General features: G+C 45.2%; 1 protein-coding gene across 3 annotated transcripts in view; it reads left to right on the top strand.

Annotated features, from left to right (window-relative positions):
• Nucleotides 1-22957, top strand: part of CASS4 (Cas scaffold protein family member 4) — a 44727-nt gene that overhangs the window by 14638 nt on the left and 7132 nt on the right. For 2 of the 3 annotated variants that reach the window (XM_079945118.1, XM_079945119.1), the window contains exons 1-3: nt 7282-8029; nt 12318-12419; nt 22055-22138. In XM_079945118.1, the coding sequence (XP_079801244.1) occupies nt 7547-8029; nt 12318-12419; nt 22055-22138 (669 nt within the window). In that variant the 5' untranslated portion in view covers nt 7282-7546. Of the gene's footprint in view, nt 1-7281; nt 8030-12317; nt 12420-22054; nt 22139-22957 lie in introns of those variants that run through there. The other variant, XM_079945120.1, reaches the window with a different exon arrangement.

Below are 22957 nucleotides of genomic sequence, written 5' to 3'. Positions count from 1 at the left end.
AGAGCAGCTTCAGCAGGTGGCATTTCTACAGGCTCATCTAATGTGGTTCTGCTTAGAACTGTAGCTGCTGGCTCTTCACATCACTGCAGAAGACAAAGTATGAGAACCAAATCTGTCTCTCTGCATCTTACTTCCCTTGGTCCACAGCGCGCCTCTCTTCCCTTCTCTGGCAGTTACAATCCTGCCCTTCTTTCAAGACTCACCTCAGGGTTGCCCGCAATCCCTCGCCAGCTCCTCCTGGCAGCGCTCCTAGAGCCAACTGCCACCCTTATCTGAGCCTCAGGCATCTCCCGCCTGGACTGGACCACTGGCTTTGATGAGCCTCTTTGGCTTCACACTGGCTCCATGGAGTCCCCTTTCCACCCAGCAATCAGAGATAAACATCAACCAATACGGAAACCAAGCCCCAGGTTTTTGTTTACTTTTCTGCGGACCACCTGGTCATCTTTCAGTTTCCCTGACTCACAGTGCACTTCGCATAGACACACAAATTCACTCCCTCCCTCCCTCACCCACTTTTCTTCCTCTGCCTGGATGATTTGTCCCCCTTTCTTGATCTGACTAACTTCTACTCACTCCCAGATTGCAACTTCCATGGCCCGTTTCTCAAGGGAACGTTCCCTAAGCCCTCATCCATCCCCACTTCCCAACTGCACTCATAATTCCTCATAAATGTCTATATCTTCCTTCATTGCACTTAAGAGAAGTAGAAACCCTACGTTTATTTCTGATGTGACTGGAATGTGTCTCCTCTGCTAGGACGTACACCGGCATGAGATCAGGAACTGTTTTGTTCACCACTGTATCTCTAGCAGAGTGCTGGGCATATAATCAATGCTCAATGCAGTCTTGATGTATGAATGATTGAATGAATGAATGAATGAAGCTAGCTAGTTACTCCCATGACTCATTGCTGATTCAGTATAGATTAACACATTGCATCTGGCCATTGTGTGAACGTCTCCCCAGAGAGGGAATCTGTTGTTTGCCTTCATCTCCCTAGTCTCCTTTCCCTTCTCCCAACTGTTGTATGAAAATGGGCATTTGGGGGAAATGTCCTTTTTGGAAATTGGTTAAGAAGGTTTCTTCCGTTGTACCTAGAACCTAACTGTCTTTGTGCCGAAAGAGAATAAAAATATAAACATATGCCCTCTTTCATCTCTTAAATATCTACACGAATGTTTCCAAATTATCACCCTGTTAAAAAATAACTTGGGAGTGGCCTCAGTGACAATTGCAGTTGTTATCAGGATGCTTTGCAGTCCTCGTCAGTCCCTTCCATCTGTTGTCTATAAAGTGTTCAGCGCAGTGCCGGGGCATGGGTTCACGATGCCTGTTTGCTGCGGCTGCTATTTCTTGTTCTCCCCACACGGCCAGCCTGTCCATAAAAGCCTGGGTTACCCCGACCAGACTGTTTCTTGAACATGCCTAGAGGGTCATCACCTCCAAGTCCCGTGGATGCACGTGGAGGAGCCCAGCCTCCAGCGTGTGGTCAGGGACATTCTCTTCAGGAGGTGACTCGAGCTGAGATCTGAAGGAGGATGAGTCATTCGTGCAAAGATCTGGCAGAAGAGCGTTCAGGGCAGGAGGACTAGCATGGGCAAAGGTCCTGAGGTGGAAGCAAGCTTAGTGCATCGCAGGAAAGTAAGAAAACGATGCAGCTGGAGGGAAATTAACGGGAGTAGTAGCAGCTCGGGAAGCCGATCAAGCCGGGCAATCCGGTAGGGAGTTTAGGTTTTGTTCTAAATGGGGTTCTGAGCAACTGGACATTTTTAAACAAGAGACCAAAAGTCTGATTTATGTGTATAAAATACCACTCAATGCAAATCAAAACTACAATGAGGTATCACTTCACACTGGTCAGAATGGCCATCATCCAAAAGCCTACAGATAATAAATGCTGGAGAGGGTGTGGAGAAAAGGGAACCCTCCTACACTGCTGGTGGGAATGTAAATTGGTGTGGTCACTATGGAAAACAGTATGTAGGTTCCTCAAAAAACTAAAAATAGTGCTACCATGTGATCCACCAATCCCACTCCTGGGCATATATCTGGAGAAAACCATACTTTGAAAAGATACATGCACCACAATACTCACTGCAGCACTATTTACAATAGCCAAGACATGGAAGCACCCTAAATGTCCATCGACAGAGGAATGGATAAATAAGATGTGGCACATGTATATTATACAGTGGAATATTACTCAGAGCCATAAAAAGAATGAAATAATGCCATTTGCAGCAACACGGATGGACCTAGAGATTATCATACCAAGTGAAGTAAGCCAGACAGAGAAAGACAAATATACCAGATATCATTCTGGCTGACACTGGACTGACACATTCAGTCTAGACACTGAATTGTAAGGGGAAGCGTGCAATAACGGATGTGAGGAGAAGGCTTAGAGTCCACGTGACCTCGGACAAGTCATTTGAAAGTCATTCATTGAAATGACTTTCAAAGTCATTTGACTTTCAAAGTCATCAATGAATGACTTGAAATGACTTTCAAGTCATTCATTGAAAATTAAGTGACATAATGGCTTCAGTGCCCCCAACGCAGGTCCCCATTCAATATAGGCCACTGTTACCTACCTTTTCTGGGAGAGGAACTCCCCAAGATTTCTCACATTTTAAAAATTCTTTTATGACACAAATTTTGATAGTCTTTGTTATTAAAACTCTAAGACATTAATTGACTGCAGGAGATGTCTCTGGACCAATTATAATGAAATACTATTCTGAAGGGAATCATGTTATAGCAACATATTAGGATTTTCCTTTGCTGGGACTTTACATCCTTTTAAGATGCTGGCTGCTGCTCTGAAGGCTTCAGGCTGTAAGTGCAAAGTAAACTGTGTCTCCATTTTGGACACAGCTGTGGGTGCCCGATGGGGTGAGTGATCACACAAGCCCATTGTTCTCTGGACAAGCATCCCCGCCTTTTGCAACAGGCAAATCCACTGGCTAAGCTGATGCCAATCTGGGCACTTCAAAGCAACTGCCATGTTGAAGCAACTTCTCTGTCTAAAGATACACACGATCTTATTTCTAGACAAGTGCAAGCACGTTTCAGATGATGGGCTTTTTCTTTTCAGACTATGTTAGATGTATTTCATGGGAATTGTGACGATGGGTTGGAGATTGTGTTTTGTTTTCCCATTTCTTCCCAGTATGGACAGTTAAAGTATCATTTTCATAAAGGTAAAATCGTGACTCTCATGCGAATATAAAATGAACTCATGTCTAAGATTTTATTAAACTGAGTAATTAATGAAAGAACCAGAAAAAAAGTTAAAAGAGCATTTGAGGATCTAGGTATCTGGAGACAATTCAATACAGTAATATTGGGATAGGATTGCAGGGCTGGACACGAATCTGATTAAAATCCAGCCAACAAGGTAATAAACCATTAACATTTCAGGTTATCTTTTCTTACTGAACAGAAGTTACTGGCTTCTTTAACTGGAAAAAAAAAATCCACAAGGTAGCAAGTAACTTTACTAAGTCAGGACCTTTAATCAATACCCTTTATAAGATTCGAAACCTCCCTTCCCTCTAAATGCTTCATCTCTGCTCGATTCTCCAAAGCTGAGTACCCATATTCATGTGAAACCAACGCACAGCACACTGAAGGGACAGTACTAGAGTGGGCAGACTAGCCAGGCCTCGAGGTCCATCTTCTGGACATCTCAGGGGTCATTCTTACTGAAAGCCATCAAAAAGAGTGGCCAGAGAGTCAGAGAGCTTCCTTCCTCTTAGACAGAAATAGGAGCTCTCACCTTGGTGCTGTGTGTCTCTTTACCTTCCAAAGACTTGAACCTAAGGCATCGCATCTCTCATCCTTAACCACGCATTAACTAACCAAGTAGCCAGTGAGCACCTACTGTGTGCTGGAATCTGGGGATACAGTAAGAGCAGGAAAGTGTGGTCCCTGCTCTCCTGGACGTTATGCTCTGCAGGGAGACATACCAAATAGATGATCGCCCGCTTAATGAATTAAATACAAGGGTCATAAATCCTGATATGGAAAGGTGTTAAGAAAAAAAATGGGGAGAACTAGCTTAGTCTGGAAGAATATGGGTAACAGGGCATCACCTTTCAAGGAAAGGACACTTTAAGTTCATCTGAAAGGATGAGAGGGATTTCACAGGGAGCAGGGGGGCAAGGTGCTAACTGTTTCACGGGGAGCAGGGGGCGCAAGGTGCTAACTGTTTCACGGGGAGCAGGGGGCGCAAGGTGCTAACTGTTTCACGGGGAGCGGGGGGCAAGGTGCTAACTGTTTCACGGGGAGCAGGGGGCGCAAGGTGCTAACTGTTTCACGGGGAGCAGGGGGCGCAAGGTGCTAACTGTTTCACGGGGAGCGGGGGGCAAGGTGCTAACTGTTTCACGGGGAGCAGGGGGGCAAGGTGCTAACTGTTTCACGGGGAGCAGGGGGGCAAGGTGCTAACTGTTTCACGGGGAGCAGGGGGCGCAAGGTGCTAACTGTTTCACGGGGAGCAGGGGGCCAAGGTGCTAACTGTTTCACGGGGAGCAGGGGGGCAAGGTGCTATCTGTTTCATGGGGAGCAGGGGGCAAGGTGCTTAACTGTTTTGGGTAGAGGGGACAGCTTGTGTGAAGGATTCGAGGACCCCAAAAGGGTGGCGCTCCTGAGTGGCTGGTGAGGAAGTGACGCCATGAGGCTGGACAGGAGAGCAGGGGCCTGGAAGTTTGGGCAGAGTTGGGGCTTCATCCAAAGGGTGCTGGGGAGCCGTCGAAGGGCCGTAGGGTGAGGAATGACACGATCAAAATTTATGTCCCTGGAAAGTCCAGCACTGGGAATAGTGCTGGTAAATACTCAGTAAACATTGGCAGAATTCGTGAAGGAGCACAGGACTGGCCCGAGGGGAAGCTTCCCAGGATCCCTGGCTGTTAGCTCTAACTCAGCTCTTTGCTTTCCAGTTGAATCTCATAAACTTACTCAACCTCAGACAAGTAAGGCTTCATACCATCCCTCTAGCTGAGGATCTGTGGTTCACCATGGATGAAAGAGAAAATCTCCGCAGGCAGCAATGACCCTCACTGTACACCAGCCCTTAACGCTTCAGGCCCTTCTTCCTTCTTTGAAAAATGAGTGAACAGTGGAGATGCCCCAGGGAGGTAACGCCCTTCCCAAACTGCAAAAACATTTCAAGTTTTCTTGACAAAGATTTTAAAACGAATGCGCCATCCAACCAAGAGCTAATGCACAGGGTATGTTAGGGTGCAAGGAAATGGGCAGTTTCATTCAAGGGTCAGGGTGGGCAGATGTGGAAATGACTCAGACCTCGCTGGAGGGCCGTGAGCAGCCCGGAAGGGGGAGCCCCAATGATTTCCACCTGCAACTCCCCTCCCACAAATGTGTCTGTGGAAATAACAGGGGGAGTTGCAGATAGTTGGCTATCAAGGTAATCATTTCAGCATTGTTTGCAATCGCTAAAAACTGGAATTAGCTAAAATGTCCCCAAATCAGGAAGTTCGAGTATGGGTCATTCATATGATGGAAAACCATTCGGCTATTTAAAAGGATAGTGAAGAAAACTGTTTATAGGCTGAGGAAGATGTTCACAATCTATTTTTAAGTGGGGAAAAGCAGATTATAAAACTGGATGTATCATAGATTCTTATTATTTTTTTTAAACATCTTTATTGGAGTGTAATTGCTTTACAGTGATGTGTTAGTTGGTGCTGTATAACAAAGTGAATCAGCTATATGTATACATATATCCCCATATCTCCTCCCTCTTGTGTCTCCCTCCCACCCCTCTAGGTGGTCACAAAGCACCGAGCTGATCTCCCTGTGCTATGCGGCTATCTATTTTACATTTGGTGGTGTATATATGTCCATGCCACGCTCTCCCTTCGTCCCAGCTTACCCTTCCCCCTCCTCGTGTCCTCAAGTCCATTCTCTACATCTACGTCTTTATTTCTGTCCTGCCCCCTAGGTTAAAATATAATTGTTACTCTAAGTATGTGTATGAACATGTAAGTTCAAGAAAAGGTCTGGAAAGACACAGCCAAAGAAGTAACAGTAGTGACCTGTGGTTGGTGGCACTGTAGGTGCTTTTGGTTTTTTCTATTTTCTTATCGTCATTTTGTATTCTTTCTTTATGAACTTTCATCGCTTTTGTAGCAAGGAAAAAAAGGCTCATGTACAAAAATGTGCATGATCTCCTAGGATCTCAGCTGCTGTAGATTTTATGGAGGATTTTCAGTGCCTCTTTGCCTGCAAGGAGGATTTGATTCTCCTTAGTCTTCTCAGATATACATGCATGTGTTTCCCCAAATCCACAGACCTGATTGTGGGTTTAAGATGGTATTTTTCAGCAGTTGGCCATCCAATTCCATTTTTGTGACAGAAAAAGAAAACATTATTATGCAAAAAAAAAACCGGCATCAGTTCTCAACCAATGTAATGGGAGGATTGGTCGTTTCCGCTTTATTTATAAACTGTATGTATTAGGGGCTAGTGGGTATAAAAAGGATAATTAACTAAATTTGATTTTTTAAAAAAGGCAGCCAGAAGGATGCATACCAAAATGCTGTAAATAGTTACCTCTGAGTGGTGGGATTGTAGGTGATTTTCACTTTCTTCTTTTTGCTTCTCTGCATTTCCTAATTTTTCTGTAATGCACTGATATAATAAGGGAAGGAGGCGATTACTTTAAAACCCACAGAAACAAATTGCATTCTTTTATTGACAGCAGAAAATTCCAGTAAGAAGGGGTTTTACCATTGCCGTCGTTACAACAGGTGGTTTTGCGTTTTTTGGAGGACTGTGTGGCTTACAGAAAGAGCATGGGTCTGAGAATTAGGAGACTGCCCGTGTTTTGATCCTGGCTGTATAGACTAGTCACTCACCCCCTGCGTCTTTGTTTCATTGCACGTGAATAAATGAACATTGATGGAGCCTCGCCTATGCGCCTGGGTACGTGCTTGATGCTGGGGAGAGAGCAGCAAATCGAGTGAGGTCTGGTCCCGGAAGTCATGGAATTTCCAGTTCCAGTCGGGAGAAAAACAAGCACCAGGCAAAGGGCAGTAGAATCATCTTGACACTTTACAGCCAAGCATTACTGAGCACTTAGCAAATGCCAGGCACTGTTCAATGAGCTTTCTACACTTACCAACCCATTTAATTCTCACAATAACTCCATCAGGTAGATGGTACTATTATTCCCATTTTACAGACAAGGAAACTGAGGCCCAAAGAGAGTAGCTAATTTACTCAAGGGCACACAGCTAGGAAGTCACAGAGTCAGGATTTCAACCCAACTCTGTGCTAGGCTGCCCTCTACCGTATAACTAGGGGGGTCATAAATTAAATCAGGACCGTGAGAGGGGAGAGACTGGACCTGGTCTCAGGGTGGAGGTAATACTTCCTGGAGGATCTGACATTTCACCTGAGACCATGCCCCACACTCCCCAAGGATGGGTAGAAATAAATCAGGCAAACAACAGGGACGGGGCCTCTGGGGTCGAGGAAACAAGATAAATGAGCAGCTGTGACTGGGTGCTAAGCGAGTGGTATGGCTGCAGTGGTTACTGGCAATGATAATGACCGTGAATTCTTTCGCCCCTGCCCCCAGATGCTCTTGGCCAGGGCACTTTATGACAACCACCCCGACTGTGCCGATGAGCTGGCTTTCTGCAGAGGAGACATCCTGACCATTCTGGAACAAAATGTGCCAGAAAGCAAGGGCTGGTGGAAGTGTTTGCTTCACGGGAGGCAAGGCCTGGCCCCTGCCAACCGCCTTGAAATCCTCGTGGAGGCCCCTGCCGACAGGCCCTGTCCCCCTTTCCTGAGAGGCCCGGAAGATGCTTCCACCAGCTCCCAGGAGACCTATGAAGTGCCCACCCTGCTCAACCCCTCATCTCCAGGCCCTGTGTATGAGCAGATGAGGAGTTGGGTGGAGCGGCCTCTGCCTCCCACCGTCCAAGTCTATGAAGTCCCTGACCCGCCTTCCAGCGCCAGAATCGTCTGTGAAAAGACTCTAAGATTTCCAAAGCAGGTAAGCCTGTTTCTGGACAGAAGAAATAGGACAAGGGGTACGTAGCACCCAGGGGCTTAACTACCCTTGAATCGTGGGTGTCCATCAGGAGATCAAACATACAAGATGGGAACCAGGTGGCCGGGGTGAGTGGATGAGCTTGTGTTTGGCGCCCACTTTGGTTGTCATTAACACTCTGGGCACCCTGACGGTTTCTGGCTCACCGAGACACCCACACTTTGCAGGAAACTAAATGCTTAGTCAAGCTGTACGTGAAAGCATCTCAACATTCATGGTGGTGTTTTTTTACGCCAGGAACACTAGGATGGCTAGTGGTAAACGGAGGGGTTGGATTTCCATGGGTCAAAGGCAGGAAATCACTCATCAGATTTAAAATTTGTATTCCTTTCCATCCAGAAACTTTACTTTCAGAATAGCTGCAGAAATATACAAGAAGGCAGAAATAGATCTGGATGAGGAGGCCATAGGCACTATAGCGTTATTTGTTACAGGGAAAGATCCAGGATGCCTAACTGTGTATTCATGGGGTATTTGTTCCGTAAATTTCGGCATAACCTATGATGAGCTACTATGCAGCTGTGAAAAAAAGATGAAGCAGTCCTGTAAGGTATTTATAAGTGGGGACAAAGAACCATTTAAATAAAAACCAACCTAACAAAGAAAAACTCAAAAAAAAAAATTGTGTGTGTATGTGTGCATTGAAAAGAATACACACCAACGGTGGTTACGCTTAGGAAGTGGAACTGGTTAAGGAGAAAGTGAAAGAAGGCATTAAGCAGGGACCTTTAATTTATTCGCTCCTGTGTCCCCAGCATCTGGGACCATGCCTGGCATGGGGTGGGTACTTGATAAATATTTGATGAACAAAGAGACTAGGAAGTTGATTTGTGCGTTAGGCAGAGCATGTGTTACATCTGTAGTTTTTAAAAATAACAATTTTTAAAAAACAGAGGAAAAGAAGCGCTCAGTAAATGCAGAATGAAACTGTTTTTTTTTTTAAAGAAGGAAAGGAGTTAAGAGAAAAATAATGTACTGTTTTTCCCCAAGCCCTGGCCTTCATGAAGTGTTAAGAATGTAGAACAGATTTGCATATGGTCTTCAGTCACTGCAGGCATTTCCTGCCGTCACACACTTTGCTTTCAGCTCAGATGACACATCCCACCCGGCCCCAGCTCTGCATGGAAGTCCCGGCGAGGTCTGTGTCCAGGAAGGCCCACTCTTCCCCTGTATGTGCTGGCCCCCACCCCCCAGCTCCCCCCCCCCCGCGAGCAATATCCCACCTACCATGCAGGCCTCCTCCACACTAGCTTCTTCAGACAAGGTGTTGATTCCTTAAGAGATTTTGAGTACTTCAGATTTCCTAGCTCCCCGGGGCTGCCATGCAGAGAACCAGCTGTTACACAGAACAGCTGCCACTCGTAGGCACTGGCTGCAGACACCAGAAGGAGGCAGCTCAGTCTCCAGCATCCATCCGTGAGGTGGACCCCAAGTCACTTTTCGGGAACAACTGGCCCAGATCTAGGCCTGGCACACTCAGCTGTCATCTGAGCAGCTGACTCGGTGCTGGCTTCTCTGAGAACAACAAGTGGCCTGGGCTGAAGTTAATTGAGTTGCTTTTCAAAGCCACTAAAAGACACACACAAAAAATCAAAGGCCCCCAAAAAGGACAGCAGCTGCCATGTCCACTGTTCCCCGGGGATCCCAAACCCCCAGCACAGTGCCAGGCTCCTGCAAGGTGCTCTGTAAACATTTACGGAACGAATGAAATGACCGGATCCAACCTAAGGCTTCACAACCATGGACTCACTGTCAACTTCTAGACTGACAACGGTATGGAAGGAGAGATGACTTTACCTCATCAGAAAAGGGCCAGGGCATTAGCTGTAACATTTGTCCTTGACATGAAACGTGGAGCTCTCACTGGTGCAGGCTGCGGCCACGGACAGAAACCACGGCTGCCAGAGGGGAATTTAGAAGCGAGGGACTCCTCACCACTCAAGCAGGTCTTGCTGTGGCCCCAGCAAAACACCTGGGGAACTTTCCTTCCTTTCACTCCTGCTTAAGTTCCCTCCATCGCTGCCCTGTCTATATTTTTGCTCCCTCCCGCCTCCCTTTTTTATTGCCTTCTCCGTGCTTGGGGGTCTTTTAAAGCAAGAGATGCCATCTGTGGCTTAGAAATCAGGAGTCCAGGTTCACTTGGCTTTGGGGGCAACCACAGCTATGCTGGGTGATTGGAGACATCCCAGCACCCCTCTGTACTTCTCTTTCTTGCTCTGTATCAAGAGAGGGTGGGGCTCCATCATTTCTAAGTTCACCTCAAGTTGTATCTTTTGGTGATTCTGAATAATTTTGCTTCTTCCTCTACTACAAGAAGGAAGGAGCTAGAAGAATGCAAGATGATAATCAGTTAAGAATCTTCTGATTCACAGAAAAGGCAGACATCTTCTCTAAGTTCGGGTAATCTAGCGGTGAGCCTTGAGTCTGAGACCGCCCAGAAAATATTCCATTCTGAGCAGAAGCGGACATTGGTAAAACCGAGCACGTCCAGCCATTAACTTTGAGCTGTTTTCCGACGGGCGGTTCACAGGGTTGGTACACGGCCCGGGGGACCCATTTCAGAGATTCCCCGGGTTGAATATCTCTAGATTAAGGTTGGCCAAAAATTAAAAACCAACAAGGTGGAAATATGTCACCTGTCTCAAGTTGTCCTAATAAGGGATTCTCCGTCTTTCTAGCTGGAAGAGACCCGTGTAGATTAGAACAACTCTTCGCTTTACAAATGAGGAAATTGATTCCCAGGGAGGTGAAAGGCCCATCCAGGGTCATACCCTGATGAGTACTAGAGACCAAAGTTTCTTTGTTGTGTCTGTCTCTGTCTACACCCCTGGGCTGACAACACCCAAGGCAGAGCCCTTGGCCTACGCTTGATCTTGTTCACCTGGCTCTGTGGCTGACGCTATCTATTTTGTTTTATTGAAGTTTAACCTATAGATCCTAAGGGTATGTAGTTCAGTCGCTAGTATCCGGATCTAGAAAAAGAACGAAACTAACATCCCAAAAGCCCCCTCCCACCTCTCCCAGCCACTTCCCCCCAGGGTAACCACTGTCTTGAACTTTGTTTTACTTTTTACTCCAACTTCCTTAATATAACATGCCGGCCTCTCTTAAAAAAATAATAGAGTAAAATGACCATACAAAGAAGGTATTTGATTTTGGTTTAAATTCAGAGAGGGTAATCTTTTGTATTTCAAGTAAGAAGGTCAGATTTCCTGATGAAATTGCTTTTAGACCCTCTAGTTCTCGACCTGGAGCTTCCTTCTGTCCTCCAAACCTTTCAAAACCACGTTTCTCAAAACAGGTTCCTTAACTGATTGCCATCTACATTTTCCGAGAAACACTGGGCATTTTTGAACTGACTTCTTTCCACCTAAAATTCCAAACACAGGAAAGTCCCCTTGTAGTCTGTAGGTTGTCTCTTGGGCAAGTGTGACCCACAAAGTCAGCTGCATAAATAAAATGGACCTGTGGTGATTGGGGAGTGGTAGGCAGTGGAACCGTGTTTGGACAGGCTCTGCGGTGGGAGAGAGCTCGCTGTGTTCCAATAAGGAGGGGGGTGGGCAGGGAGGAAGGAAGGTGATGGCTGACAACTGGGGACACACCATGCATAGTCCCTGGGGTTGGGCAGGGCATGGCCTGCAAGGAGCTTGGAATTAACCCAGAGCATAATGGGGAACCGTTGCTGAGTTTGTCCTGGACAGATCAGCCAAAGACCAGCAGGGACCAAGTCCGGTTTACTAATCTGCGGCAGTGAAGGGGATCACAGAGCAGAGGATCAGGTAGCACCTGTAAAGCCCCCCTGCCTGCCTCATTCACGGCTGCATCCTCAGCATCATTAGACAAATATTAATAACCCAGCGTTCGAATCACAGCCTGGGATCCCTAGAGAACAGCAGAATCACCCGGGAAACTTGATGATACAGCAGTTTTTCAGTTTCTCCATCAAGACTCAGAAATTCCGTACCACGGACGCGGAGCCCAGGAATCTGCATTCCAGCCTGCTTCCCAGGTGAGGCTGATGCAGGCAGCTATGGGCCAGCATGTGAGGAAGACTGCCCTCCACCATGGACCTCCCCAACAGCGTGCTGCTGTTCCCAGTCTCAGAGCGAAGGGCTTCCAATTAGAGGTGCCCAGAGAACATCCCAGTGTGTCAGAGCTGCCTTTGCTGGCTCATGACCCGTGGACTCAGTGGTGACGTTTCTTTCCCTCAACTCTTCTTTTTCTCCCCAAGGCCCTCTTCACAATTCCCAGGCCTGCTCGGACCTCGTTGCCAGCTCTGCCTTGCCAGGTGTACGATGTGCCTGCCCAGAGCCGGTGCCTCCCAGCCCTAAAGGTGAGCCTCAGCCGTGGCCCTGCTCTTCCCACACCTCTCCATCCATTGTGGGGTCTCAGGGTCACGCAGACCCTGCATTTCGGCTTTACCACTGAGATATCTCCTGGAGCATCAGTTCTGACTCCAAAGGACACATCTTCCCTCAGAAACCAGCTTTGTGCCCAGGGAGCTCAGACCTACTCACGAGAACATTACTACTATTTGAATTCTGAATATTTAAAACTTTTTTACGTTTCATTTGTAATAGATACTTTATATCCACACAAACATACACATACACATATCTGCACTTTTTTTTTTTTTTTTCGGTTTCCAAAGCACTTTTATTTTGGCAGGCGCGATCTTAGTTCTCCTGCAGTGGGAGTATGGAGTCTATTTTTTTTTAATAGATCTTTATTGGAGTATAATTGCTTCACAATACTGTGTTAGTTGTGTTGTACAACAAAGTGAATCAGCCATATACATACATATATCCCCATATCCCCTCCCTCCAGAGCCTCCCTCCCACCCTCCCTATCCCACCCCTCTAGGTCATCGCAAAGCACCAAGCCGATCCCCCTGTGCTATGCGGCTGCTTCCCACTAGCTAACTATTTTACATTCGGTAGTGTATATATGTCAGTGCTACTCTCACTTCGACCTAGCTTCACCCTCCCACCCCGTGTCCTCAAGTCCACCCTCTGTATCTACATCTTTATTCCTGCCCTGTAACTAGGTTCATCAGTACCTTTTTTTTTTTTTTAGATTCCATATATATGTGTTAGCATATGGTATTTGCTCTTCTCTTTCTAACTTATTTCACTCTGTATGACAGACTCTGGGTCCATCCACCTCACTACAAATAGCTCAATTTCATTTCTTTTTATAGCTGAGTAATATTCCATTGTATATATGTGCCACATCTTCTTTATCCATTCATCTGTCGATGGACACTTAGGTTGCTTCCATGTCCTGGCTATTGTAAATAGTGCTGCAATGAGCATTGTGGTACATGACTCTTTTTGAATTATGGTCTTCTCAGGGTAAATGCCCAGTAGTGGGATTGCTGGGTCGCATGGTGGTTCTATTTTTAGTTTTGTAAGGAACCTCCATATTGTTCTCCATAGTGGCTGTATCAATTTACATTCCCACCAACAGTGCAGGAGGGTTCCCTTTTCACCACACTCTTTCCAGCATTTGTTGTTTTTAGATTTTTTTGATAATGGCCATTTTGACCGACATGAGGTGATACCTCATTGTAGTTTTGATTTGCATTTCTCTAATAATTAGTGACTTTGAGAATCTTTCCATGTGTCTCTTGGCCATCTGTATGTCTTCCTTGGTGAAAAGTCTATTTAGGTCTTCCACCCATTTTTTAACTGGACTGTTTGTCTTTCTGATATTTAGCTCCATGAGCTGTTTGTATATTTTGGAGATTAATCCTTTGTTGTTTCATTTGCAAATATTTTCTCCCATTTTGAGGGATGTCTTTTTGTCTTGTTTTTGGCTTCCTTTGCTGTGCAAAAGTTTTTAAGTTTAATTAAGTCCAATTTGGTTATTTCTGCTTTTCTTTCCATGACTCTAGGAGGTGGGTCAAAAAGGATCTTGCTGTGATTTATGTCATAGAGTGTTCTGTCTACATTTTCCTCTAAGAGTTTTATAGTGTCTGGCCTTACATTTAGGACATTAATCCATTTGAGTTTATTTTTGTATACAGTGTTAGGGAGAGTTCTAATTTCATTTTTTACATGTAGCTGTCCAGTTTTCCCAGCACCACTTATTGAAGAGGCTGTCTTTTCCCCGTGGTATGTTCTTCCTCCTTTGTCATAAATTAAGTGCCCATATGTGCATGGGTTTATCTCTGGGCATTCTATCTTGTACCATTGATCTATATTTCTGTTTTGTGCCAGTACCATACTGCCTTGATTACTGTAACTTTGTGGTATAGTTTGAGGTTGGGGAGCCTGATCCCTCCAACTACGTTTTTCTTTCTCAAGATTGCCTTGGCTATTTGGGGTCTTTTGTGTTTCCATACGAATTGTAAACTTTTTTGTTCTAATTCTGTGAAGAATGCCATTGATAGTTTGATAGGGATTGCATTGACTCTGTAGATTGCTTTGGGTAGTATAGTCATTTTCACAATATTGATTCCTCCAATCCAAGAACATACTATATTTCTCTATCTGTTTATGTCATCTTTGATTTCATTCATTAGTGTTTTTTTTAAATTTATTTTTGGCTGCATTGGGTCTTCGTTGCTGCACGCGGGGCTTCTCATTGCGGTGGCTTCTCTTGTTGCGGAGCATGGGCCCTAGAGTGCGCGGGCTTCAGTAATTGTGGCATGCGGGCTCAGTAGTTGTGGCTTGCAGGCTCTAGAGCGCAGACTCAGTAGTTGTGGCGCATGGGCTTAGTTGCTCCGTGGCATGTGGGATCTTCCCAGACCAAGGATCGAACCTTGGTCCCCTGCATTGGCAGGCGGATTCTTAACCACTGTGCCACTAGGGAAGCCCCTCATCAGTATTTTATAGGTTTCTGAGTACAAGGCTTTCGCCTCCTTAGGCAGGTTTATTCCTAGGTATTTTATTCTTTTTGTTGCAGTGGTAAATGGGAGTGTTTCCTTAATTTCTCTTTCTGATTTTTCATTGTTGGTATATAGGAATGCCAGAGATTTCTGTGCATTAATTTTGTGTCCTGAAACCTTACCAAATTCATTGATTAGTTCTAGTAGTTTTCTGGTGGTATCTTTAGGATTCTCTATGTATTGTATCATGTCATCTGCAAACAGTGACAATTTTACTTCTTTTCCAATTTGTATTCCTTTTATTTCTTTTCCTTCTCTGATTGCTGTGGCTAGGACTTCCAAAACTATGTTGAATAAGAGTGCCAAGAGTGGACATCCTTGTCTTGTTCCTGATCTTAGGGAAATGCTTTCAGTTTTTCATCTTTGAGTATGATGCTTGCTGTGGGTTTGTCATATATGGCCTTTATTATGTTGAGATAGGTTCCCTCTATGCCCATTTTCTGGAGAGTTTTTATCATGAGTGGGTGTTGAAATTTGTCAAAAGCTTTTTCTGCCTCTATAGAGATGATCATATGGTTTCTATTCCTTAATTTGTTAATGTGGTGTATCATATCGATTGATTTGTGTTATTGAAGAATCCTTGCATCCCTGGTATAAATCCCACTTGATCATGCTGTATGATCCTTTAACTGTTTTGTTGGATTCTGTTTGCTAGTATTTTGTTCAGGATTTTTGCATCTGTGTTCATCAGTGATATTGGTCTATAATTTTCTTTTTTTGTGATATCTTTTTCTGGTTTTGGTATCAGGGTGATGTTGGCTTCATAGAATGAATTTGGGAGTGTTTCTCCCTCTGCAATTTTTTGGAAGAGTTTGAGAAGGATCGGTGTTAGCTATTCTCTAAATGGTTGATAGAATTCACTTGTGAAGCCATCTGGTCCAGGACTTTTGTTTGTTGGAAGATTTTTAATTACGGTTTCAATTTCATTGCTTGTGATTGGTCTGTTTATATTTTCTATTTCTTCCTGGTTCGGTCTTGGAAGGTTATACCTTTCTAAGAATTTGTCCATTTCTTCCAGGTTGTCCATTTTATTGGCAAATAGTTGATTGTAGTAGTCTTTTATGATACTTTGTATTTCTGCGGTGTCCGTTGTAACTTCTCCTTTTTTTTAAAAAAATTTCTGATTTTATTGATTTGCATCCTCTCCCTTTTTTTCTTGATAAGTCTGGCTAAGGGTTTATCAATTTTTGTTTATCTTCTCAAAGAACAAGCTTTTAGTTTTATTGATCTTTGCTAGTGTTTTTTTCAATTCTATTTCATTTATTTCCTCTCTGAGCTTTATGATTTCTTTCCTTCCACTGACTTTGGGTTTTCTTTGTTCTTCTTTCTCTAGTTGTTTTAAGTGTAGGGTTAAATTGTTTATTTGAGATTTTTCTTGCTTCTTGAGGTGAGGTTGAATTGCTATAAACTTCCCTCTTAGAATTGCTTCTGCTGCATCCCATAGGCTTTGGGTCATCGTGTTTTTGTTGTCATTTGTTTCTATGTATTTTTTAATTTCTTCTTAGATTTGTTCAGTGATCTCTTGGTTATTTAGTAGTACACTGTTTAGCCTCCATGTATTTGTGTTTTTTATAGTTTTTTTTTCCTGTAATTTATTTCCAATCTCATAGTGTTGTGTTCAGAAAAGATGCTTGATACGATTTCAATTTTCTTAAATTTTCCGAGGCTTGATTTGTGACCCAAGATGTGATCTGTCCTGGAGAATGTTGCATGTGCACTTGAGAAGAAAGTGTATTCTGCCACTTTTGGATGGAATGTTCTATAAATGTCAATTAAATCTATCTGGTCTATTGTGTCATTTAAAGCTTGTGTTTTGTTATTTATTTTCTGTTTGGATGATCGGTCCATTGGTGTAAGTGGGGTGTTAAAGTTTCCTACTCTTATTGTGTTACTTTCGATTTCTCCTTTCATGGTTGTTAGCATTTGCCTTATGTACTGAGGTGCTCCTTTGTTGGGTGCATAAACATTAATTATTATATCTTCTTCTTGGATTGATCCCTTGATGTAGTGTCTCTCCTTATCTCTTGTAACAGTCTTTATTTTAAAGTCTATTTTATCTGATATGAGAATTGCTACTCCAGGTTTCTTTTGATTTCCATTTGCATGGAATATCTTTTTCCATTCCTTCACTTTCAGTCTGTATGTGTCCCTAGGTCTGAAGTGGGTCTCTTGTAGACAGCATATAGATGGGTCTTGTTTTGGTGTCCATTCAGCCAGTCTGTGTCTTTTGGTTGGAGCATTTAATCCATTTACATTCAAGGTTATTATTGATATGTATGTTCCTATTACCATTTTCTTAATTGTTTTGGGTTTGTTTTTGTGGGTCTTTTTCTTCTCTTTTGTTTCCTGCCTAGAGAAGTTTCTTTAGCGTTTGTTGTAAAGCTGTTTTGGTGGTGCTGAATTCTGTTAGCTTTTGTCTGTCTAAAACGCTTTTGACTTCTCCACTGAATCTGAATGAGAGCCTTGCTGAGTCGAGTAATCTTGGTTTTAGGTTTTTCTCTTTCATCACCTTAAGTATATCCTGCCACTCCCTTCTGACCTGCAGAGTTTCTGCTGAAAAATCAGCTGATAACCTTATGGGGATTCCTTTGTGTGTTATTTTTTGTTTTTCCCTTGCTGCTTTTAATGTTTTTTCTTTGAATTTAACATATGTTAGTTTGATTAATATGTGTCTTGGTCTGTTTCTCTTAGGGTTTATCCTGCATGGGACTCTCTGTGCTTCCTGGACTTGGGTGACTATTTCCTTTCCCATGTTAGGGAAGTTTTCCACTATAATCTCTTCAAATATTTTCCCAGCCTTTTTCTTTTTTTCTTCTTCTTCTGGGACCCCTATAATTTGAATGTTGATGCATGTAGTGTTGTCCCCGAGGTCTCTGAGATTGTCTTCAATTCTTTTCATTCTTTTCTCTTTACTCTGCTCCTTGGCATTTTTATCCACCATTCCATCTTCCAGCTCACTTATTCATTCTTCTGCCTCCGTTATTCTGTTATTGATTCCTTCTAGTGTATTTTTCATTTCAGTTATTGTGTTGTTCATCTCTGTTTGTTCTTTAGTTCTTCTAGATCTTTGTTAAACATTTCTTGTATTTTCTCAATCTGTGCCTCCATTCTATTTCCAAGATTCTGGATCATCTTTACTATCATTACTCTGAATTCTTTTTCAGGTAGATTGCCTATTTCCTCTTCATTTATTTGGTCTTGTAGGTTTTTACATTGCTCCTTCATCTGTGATATATTTTTTTGCCATCTCATTTAAAAATTTTTTTTTAAATTTTTTATGAGTGGGATTGTGTTCCTTTCTTACTGGTTGTTTGGCCTGAGGCTTCCAACACTGGAGTTTGTAGGCTGTTGGGTAGAGCTGGGTCTTGGTGCTGAGATGAGGACCTCCGTGAGACTTTACTCTGATGAATATTTCCTGGGGGTCTGAGGTTCTCTGTTAGTCCAGTGGTTTGGACTTGGAGCTCCCACCGCAGTAACTTCTTCCCCACCCCCAGTACATGAATCAAGATCCCCCAAGCCACATGGGGTGGCAAAAAAAAAAAAAAAGAAGAACAATAACATAGTAAAAAATAAAATTAGACTAGGAAACTAACAGATATATTAGAAAGAACATAAAAATAAAAATATACATGAATCAGCAACTGGAAGGTACATCACTACCACAATAGTAAAAAAGAGGATGAGGGAAAAGAAAAAAAAAGGAAAGGAAAAAGAAAAAAAAGGGGGGGGGGAAGGCCTTGGCTGTGGAGGGCGGGTCCTAAGCAAGGGCGGGTTTGGGTGGTGGGCAGGGCCTATGCTCAGGACCCACAGGGCTGGAAAAGGCCCTGAGGGCTGTGGCGGGTGGGGCTTAGGCTCAAGGAACAGAAGGGGCCCAGGCGTGCCCCCCACCCCTGGTCTCAGAGGGCGGGGGACCTCACCTGGGAACCCAGCAGGCTTCCTGGGCTCGAGTAGGCAGGGCAATCGCCCTCCGCTCCTCTCCCTCTCCTCCCGGAGGGCCCCTCCTGCCTGCCTTTCTTGATCTCCATGGCCTCCCTCCTCTGCCCCTGGGACCCACGCGGCCTTGAGGGGGCTTTGGCGGGGCAGCTACCAGCCGCGGAGCTCAGCAGGCTCCCCGGCCCCAGTGGGAGGGGTAATCACCGTTCACTCCCCTCCCGCTCTTCTTGGAGAGGCCCTCCTGCCTGCCTCCCCTGGTCTCCCCAGCCTCAGGGGCACCAATACTGTCTGGCCCCCATTTCTTCTCCCCGCTCAGTCCTCCCATGTCCTACCAGTTCACTTGGGGGTTCCTCCCGTCTCCTTGGGCATCAGGGTCCCACACCAGCAGCCGGCAGGTGCCCTAGTTGTGGGGAGACGCTAACTTGGTGTCTTCCCACACTGCCATCTTGACTCCACCCCCCTGCACTTTTTAAAAGTAATAATATCATGAAGGATATACATCTTTTTTGTTGTTTTTTGGCTGCGTTGGGTCTTCGTTGCTGTGCGCAGTCCTTCTCTAGTTGCAGTGAACAGGAGGGCTTCTCTTGTTGCGGAGCACAGGCTCTAGGCACGTGAGCTTCAGTAGTTGCAGCACACGGGCTCATTAGTTGCAGCACATGTGCCCTAGAGCGTGTGGGCTTCAGTAGTTGTGGCGCAGGGGCTTAGCTGCTCCGTGGCATGTGGGATCTTCCTGGACCAGGGCTCGAACCCATGTCCCCTGCACTGGCAGGTGGATTCTTAGCCATTGCGCCACCAGGGAAGTCCCACATCACAGTCTTAACATTATCATTGGTTATCTTAACATTGATTATCTCTGGGGGAGGAAATTTTAGGTTTTGGGATTTTTTTAAACTTATTTGAATGTTACTAGTACATCACTTCTGTAAGACATGCTTCGTTTAATCAGAAAACAACTTCACTCACTTCTCAGCCCATCAAAATTGCCCGGTGGCTGTGTTCTGCCCTGCCCATCAATGCACATCGGAATGGCCTGGGTGCTTCACCCACGCCTGCATCCTGGAACCACACCCAGGGGCGCTGATGTTTGAGGTCTGGGTGGGCCCCGGGCAGCAGTAATTTTAAAGCTCCCAGATGGTTCTGGAGCACAGCCAGGGCTAAAGGCCACTGCTCTAGTCTAAATAAAAATTCAGGCCTTCTCTGTGACTTCCTGGTCATAATTAGTCTCAATGGAGGAATTTAATGTTCAGTGCAGGCAATACCCGAAGTTCCTACTATATTTAAAGCGAAAGCTCGTGCTCTCTCAGCTTGTTTGCAGGGCCTGGGCTCCTGCTGCAGGGACGGAGGGCTGGCTGGATTCTCTGCTAGTTCCCCACCTCGGGTTCCTTCTCACTGGGTGACCTCAGGCTCCTGCGGGGCTGAGGGGAAGCAGGGAGGCAGGGCAGAGGTGGAAAGGTCCCGCGTGGCTGGTTCTGTGGGAGGGATGGTGCAGTGTTACCCCATGGAGGCAGTGAGCACTGCAGGCTGATTCTTTCTCTTCGGGGACATTTTTGCGAGTGCCAACCCCTCCCCACCTCCCCCGATTGCCAGGTATCTCTCTCTCTCTCTCTCTCTCTCTCTCTCTTTTTGGCTGCATGGCTTGTGAGATCTTAGTTCCCAACCAGGGATTGAACCTGGGCTCTCAGCAGTGAGGGTCTGGAGCCCTAATCACTGGACCACCAGGGAAGTCCCATGCTGGGTATCTCTTACCTGCAAGTTGCACAGGGTGGGCAGATGCTTCTCCTCTGGCCGGTGGCTGAAGGTTCCTCCCTGAGCTCCAGGCAGCCAGTCATCTCCAGCCTCACCCTCCTGAGATGCTCTCACCCTCTAGGCCTGGCTCCAGCTCCCATGCAGCCCACGTCTGGTCCACAGAGAACGCACGGGCTCCCTCAGCCGCAATGGACCCCAGGGCCAGGACTGGGGGGCGGGTGGGGTATGGAGAATGGGGCACTTTCTCCCCCAAAGTTTTAAACAAAGACACATTTGCAGGACTTACTTCACTTGCCTCGCCCTCGTCCCGGCCCTGTGGATCATTTCTTTATTCAAAATGTTGATATTTTGTTCATCACGATTTTTTCACATCAATTGCGATTTTAAAGTGTATTGCATTAAAATATTATTTATCTTAGACACTGAGTTTGTTGGTGCACCTTTAAATGTTATGCCAAGGCAGGGGCTTCCCATTGCTCCGCCTGGTCCCCGCCCTGAGAACAGACCCCCTCAGCCCAGCCACCACCCTGTGCTTTGTCAGAAGATTCTCACCTTTAACTTTTCTCAAGCAGAGTTAGACATTGTGCACTATGACCCCAAGCTCAGGTGGCACAGCTCAAATCTCGGAAGGTTCCGTGGGGCACTTTCCACTTTGCCTGAAGGGAGTGAAAAGCATCCTTTCCTCCCCCCACTGAGAAGGGGAGAGCAGGACACTCACAGCCCAGCTCGCTCCAAAGACACCCCCTCTCCAAATTCCAGCTTTTTCTCTCTTTCTTTGCAAAACCTGTTTTGGTGCTCTCTCACCTCGCTTTGGAACATGGAACCTGTTTTTTTTATCCTAAAATATGTATTTCCTAATTGTTGCACCCAAAAAGAGCCTATTATCTGTAGAGGCGCCATGTCTTTTGCTCATTACTGGGTGTATATATGTCATATGGTTCAGTGTGTAGTCGTTAGTAGGCACTCAGTAAATATTTGCAGGATGAATACATGACTTACAAGCACAGGAAAATTTCTGCTGAGAAAAACAAGAAAGGAAAAAGACATAGTAAGTCCCAATCTTATATTTATTCTTCTTTAATTCAATCTTAAGGTGAACTAACAAGAGGAAATGAACTACCGTTTTTAACTGCAGCTGCAGCTAATTCTCTCTATAGTTTGTCCCCACCTTCGATCTAGAAGTCACCTTTTCTAAAGCACAGAGTCCATTGTTGAAAATATACCCAGTAGAGCACACACTTCCACCATGAAAGCATCATGACTGAAATCCCCCAAGTCTTCAGTGATTTGTGTTTTCATTTGGAAAAAAAAAGGAACACTGGAGTGGAGAGAGTTTGTGATGTGCAGCCATCAGGAGGGAAAAATTCATGTTGTCCTTCTTTGTGGTCTTTCTCCAGGAGCCAGGGAAGCAGCAGCAGCTATATGACATCCTCCCCAGCCCCCAAAAAGCAGCACTTGGTCCCCCTGCCAGCCAACCAAACGTAAGTATGACGGGCGCTGAGATCCGATGCTATGCAAACCTGAATGGCCTCTGGGAAATGTTGTTTGCTTGGTCAAAATTAGGAATGCAGGGCTTCCCTGGTGGCGCAGTGTTTGAGAGTCTGCCTGCCGATGCAGGGGACACGGGTTCGTGCCCCGGTCTGGGAGGATCCCACATGCCGCAGAGCGTCTGGGCCCATGAGCCATGGCCACTGAGCCTGCGCGTCCGGAGCCTGTGCTCCGCAGCGGGAAAGGCCACAACAGTGAGAGGCCTGCGTACCGCAAAAAAAAAAAAAAAAAATTAGGAATGCAAATCCCTCACAGCAGAACTTACTTCACTGGAGGCAAAACTTGTAACTGCAATGGCTTCAGGAACAGAACAAGCTACGTGGTTTAGATCCTTTAACTTCCATATGCCTCCGTTTCTTATTACAAACTTATGTGAGAATTGACATAATCCCTGCAAAAGACCTAGTACAGTGCTTGGCACAGAGCAAGAGCTCAGTAGACTTTATTTTATTTTGTTTTATTTATTTATTTTAATTAATTAATTTACTTATTTATTTATGGCTGTGTTGGGTATTTATTGCTGCAGGCGGGCTTTCTATAATTGTGGTGAGTGGGGGCTACTCTTCGCTGCAGTACGCAGCTTCTCATTGCGGTGGTTTCTATTGTTGCGGAGCACGGGCTCTAGGCTCATGGGCTTCAGTAGTTATGGCTCTTGGGCTTCAGTAGTTGTGGCTCACGGGCTCCAGAGCGCAGGCTCAGTAGTTGTGGCGCACGGGCTTAGTTGCTCCGCGGCATGTGGGATCTTCCTGGAC

Source organism: Stenella coeruleoalba (assembly GCF_951394435.1).
Source record: "Stenella coeruleoalba genome assembly, chromosome: 15".
NCBI classification, from domain to species: Eukaryota; Metazoa; Chordata; class Mammalia; order Artiodactyla; family Delphinidae; genus Stenella; species Stenella coeruleoalba.
The sequence above is the reverse complement of the archived record's forward strand: the minus strand, read 5'-3'. Positions and strand labels throughout refer to the sequence as shown.